At 38.7% G+C, this 4379-nt stretch overlaps 1 protein-coding gene across 1 annotated transcript; it reads right to left on the bottom strand.

Moving 5' to 3' along the window:
- Positions 1–2568: 2568 nt before the first annotated feature.
- On the bottom strand, positions 2569–3662 carry LOC137726639 (zinc finger protein ZAT10-like). Its single transcript, XM_068465578.1, has one exon. The coding sequence runs from the start codon at positions 3500–3502 to the stop codon at positions 2762–2764; it is 741 nt and encodes a 246-aa protein (XP_068321679.1). The 5' UTR covers positions 3503–3662; the 3' UTR covers positions 2569–2761.
- Between the last annotated feature and the right edge of the window lie 717 nt (positions 3663–4379).

Here is a 4379-nt window from a genome sequence, read left to right as displayed (position 1 = left end):
CGGCTCAGATACGACCACATTCAGCTTTGTATTGCTTTGATTCAGCTAAACAAAAAACTTTACTCAATGTAAAGTGAGGATATACGGCCAAAAATTGTTGAATGGTATAAGATTCCCACATTGGATAATTGATGACAAACTAGTTTATACAATTAAGGGTTCCACTCGTAATGACGCAGAGAAGTTTTAGAATAAAACCCAACTTACATGTCTTATAATGTATAAATATTGGTGTGATTAGCCGTGGATCGCTAACAAAACCACTATTTAATTTGCTTTTTGTTGTCAATAATTACACTCTCTATAACCTAACAAAATTCTTGTTGCTGCGTACATTTTAAGCTTGCATATATCAAATTCTTATTACCTGTAAACCTACATTTCACGTTTAAGAGTCCATTTAAACAAGAGTATAGCAATGATTGTAAAGACAAAACTAAGATATTAGGCAAGTATAATTGTCAAGGCCGCGTTTAGAGGAAGCAGCTTTGGCCACACGGCAATTAAACCTCGCATTCACACTTGAAATCAAAGCTTAATTAGCAATAATAATAAGCCATTAACTACTGATTAATCAGCTTCTAATTCTCAGGCGTGCAAAGCGGGAGAGTAGTAAGAGTGGAGTGCGTCAACACGACAAGTGTGATGAGTGTTTGTTAGAGAATAACATGCTTCAAGCTTAATTGCTAAACTACCAAAACAAAAAGAAAAAGTAAAAGAAAAAGGCAACATGTTACGGATATGCATGTAGCTATAAACCCTTCATCTGGACATTTATCACATATATATTTATATGTTTAATTATCGAATTTGCTCGATTAAGTTACCAATCACGTACGTCACTAAAATTTCTTTTTAACAGAATGGCAAGTGTCTCCATATATACCTCTCTTTCTATCTTTAGGTCGGTCTTAAACAGTCGTGAACGGAGAAAAACCAATTAAATTGACCATTGTTTATCAATTTTATTAAGTGTGTTTGTAGTTTAATTAATTAAAAAATAGAATTCGTAATTACTCTCACTAATAAACGATTTTTCGAAATTACAGCTAATCTTGTACATAGTTCTGTAATTTCTCTCTGGCAATAGTCTCTACGGATCCTCTTTATAATGTTTTTTCATCGTTTTTTTTTTTTGTCAAACGATAGATTTGTTAAATGGGGTGTGATATCCACACACCTCATTTTACTTCTCACACATCTTTTTAATTTTTGGCCATCGGATCGGATGAATTGAAGAAAACCAACAGATAGAAATTATCAAGGGGTGTGTGAGAAGTAAAATGAGGTGTGTGGATAGCACACCCTTTTGTTAAATTAGATGTTAAATTAGGAAAAAGATGGAGTTTGATTCGTTCAAACCCATGTCATGATGCAAGGACAACACTCCTCTCTACCACTGTGATAAAATGCCACTTGCGTTTTTTCATCGTTTCAAAATGGTAACAAGATAGCTAGAGGATTCCGATTATTTTCTTATAAGACAATATTATAAGTTACTCTAATTTATTAATCAAGAATTCAAATTCAAATACAAAATCGAGCATACTACTTCGGTAAAGTTGTCAAATAATTCTTTAAAATTAGGAAATGTCCTACACTCTTTAGATTCAGAGAGTGTTTACCAAAAAAAAAAAAAAAAAATTAAAACGGTTGAAGATGCTCTTAACAAAATATTAAATATTGGATGTAGTCTGGAGGCAATTTATCATGATGCCCTCTCAACATGTGCATTAAGGGCATGAATCCACATGGTGTCGGCCTTTGGCTTCAATGGCTACACACTTTGTCTGCTTCGTGCATGTTTGTTAATACATACATACTTGGCTCACCACTATCACCGCCACCACTACACCACCAGTGAGGCAGGCATGCCTGCCTGCTGTACCTCCGTTGTTCACGCTGGATTTCTAATAATACGCATGCCCCACCCCCTTAATTAAGATATTAGAGAACAATAAAAAGGAAGACCAAAGCAATTAGAACCTAATTTTGGCATATGACCTTTATCGTAGTCACGGAGTAAAATAATGTTTATGCATTTTAATGCCGATTCGATACTTACAATCTTTTCTCTCCTTAACTTTTAACAATTTAACCTATTAACATTATCGTTTGTAGATATATAAAAATATAAAAAAATATAAAAAAATAAAAAACTAAAACTTGATTCGACAATCAAATGAAAATATTCCAATCAAATTTACATATGCCTATAAAGATCTTGGGTGCCATCAGAATAGATAAACATGAATATTGAGTCATTGCATAAAATTGCGTTAAACATCTCAAGTGGCATCAGATGTATAGACAAAAGTAACAATTTAGTTACTATATAAATTTATACACTTGATGGCAAGACAGAACGCAGCCTTACATTAAATCTCTCTCATTTCTGAAATATTTGTTGCACAAAGTTGAGGTTGCTTACTCGATTATTGGTCATAAAATTTGTTTTGGGTGTTCTATATGGTTAACGCTGAACACCCGTGGTAAATACAGAGCAATAACGAAAAGAAAATAATATATAATTAAGTAACAAAATTGAATTAATTAAAACCCAAATCGAATAGAAGATAAAATAGTAATTAAATAACCAATTGGAGACACGAGAACATTGTCTACAAACAATGAACGAATTGAATTTTCTGTACACCATTCAACAACTCAAATAAAAAAGAGAAAATAAAATTAAAATTAAAAAACATGCAGCTATGAGCTAGCTAGCTATACTGGGCTTTGTAATTCACGTAAATCCAAATCAATCTCGACCCAACAACCACCGCGGCTTCTTGGCCACCATCGGGCTCTGCACCTCCTGCTCGCCGGAGAGTTGACTCTTCTTGTCAGCGCCGAACCCAGGCCAGAACTCCGGCAACGCTGGCAGGTTCAGGTCAAAGCAGCGTTGACTCTGATGACTCTGACTCTGACTGTGGCTCGAGGCCCCAGCACCGCCGCCTTCGGAAGTAGTGACGGCGATACCGCCGTCGTAGTGGCAGCGCTTGTGTCCACCCAAGGCCTGGCCGGTGGGGAAGGTCTTGTGGCAGATAGAGCACTCGTGGGTCCTAGCGCTTGTTGTTGGCCCGGCGGAAGCAGCGGCAATTGGATGATCCACCGTGGCAGCGGCGGCGGCGGAAGAGTCGGATTTCCGGTGGCTGGCCTTGTGTCCGCCAAGAGCTTGGTAAGAGGAGAACCCCTTGTTACAAACAGAGCACTTGTAAGAAAGTTCCCGGGACGGCGGCTGCGCAGGCGATTCAGAGCTGCTAGTGGTGGCGGCGGCAGTGGTGCCGCGGGCGAGCATGATGAGGCAGAGAGCGAGGTACTCCTCTTCGGTTGGTGGGTCTTCGCTGCGAGGCCGCTTAGAGCGCTTCCTCTTTGCCCATGGCTCTTTGGAGTGGATTTGGTGATTGGCTTGACGACGATCCTCCGCCTCTTCAAACGATGAGAAGGGTGGAGAAGTATTAGTGATGGTACTCGCGGATTTCAAAGCCTCTAAGGCCATTTTTTTTTCCAATTTTCACGTGCGCCAAAACGCGAAAAATATGTGATAGATATGGTTGTCGAGATACAAAGACGGAGACTGGTTTCACTGCCCTTGGAGATTATGGTGCGAGGAGGATTGAGTTTATTGCTTTTGGTGGGATTTGGGTTGTGGTTGTGGTTGTGGTTGTGGTGGAGAGATGGTGTATTTATATGTGGGATTTGGGTAAGGGTTGGTGAAAGGAGTGAAGTCGGTCAACCAAGGAAAAGGGTAGAAAGAGAGAAGGTGGAGTGGGAGGGAAGGGAGGCGGTGGGCTGAGCTTTTTGTTGGGACTTCTTCCGGGTCAAAACGTTTGTCCGCCTGCTTACTTTAACCTGCTTTGCTTTCTATTTCCGTCTGCTAAACCAAAACAAATCTCACTACTTGGGTCCTAGTGCGTGCACATCACGCCACCCACTTCAAATTCTTCACTCTGCATGTATCGTTTGAATTTTATCGGATTTCTTCGAGCGGATTCCAACTATTTTTGTCTAATTACTTGTTATACTTGTTGATTATTACTAAATATTTACTAATTACTAATGGAAAGGAGAAATCACAAGGCTCACAACTTTGTCATTTTTGAAAAGATGGATAGGAATAGTGGGAGAGGAATCCTCAATGTTGTCTTGGTGATCCTTGTCATTGCGTTTAACGGGAAAGGAACTAATTACTACTTTTTGATCAATACTTTTAGCACACTTTAAACAATTTTTATCATATTCTACATCATGGGCACTTATCATATAAGAAAAAGGTTGCACTTTTAGTGAGGTTAGTGACAGATATTATGGCATCATTGTTGCTATCTATAGACAACAAATCACGTTCCAAAATATTGAGATTGCAAGGAGATCAA

The sequence above is a fragment of the Pyrus communis genome, chromosome 2, assembly GCF_963583255.1.
Source record: "Pyrus communis chromosome 2, drPyrComm1.1, whole genome shotgun sequence".
Classification (NCBI taxonomy): Eukaryota; Viridiplantae; Streptophyta; class Magnoliopsida; order Rosales; family Rosaceae; genus Pyrus; species Pyrus communis.
The sequence above is the reverse complement of the archived record's forward strand: the minus strand, read 5'-3'. Positions and strand labels throughout refer to the sequence as shown.

Excerpts from the sequence above, each read along its gene's own strand:
- LOC137726639 (XM_068465578.1), bottom strand. The coding sequence starts at position 3,502 with ATGGCCTTAGAGGCTTTGAAATCCGCGAGTACCATCACTAATACTTCT.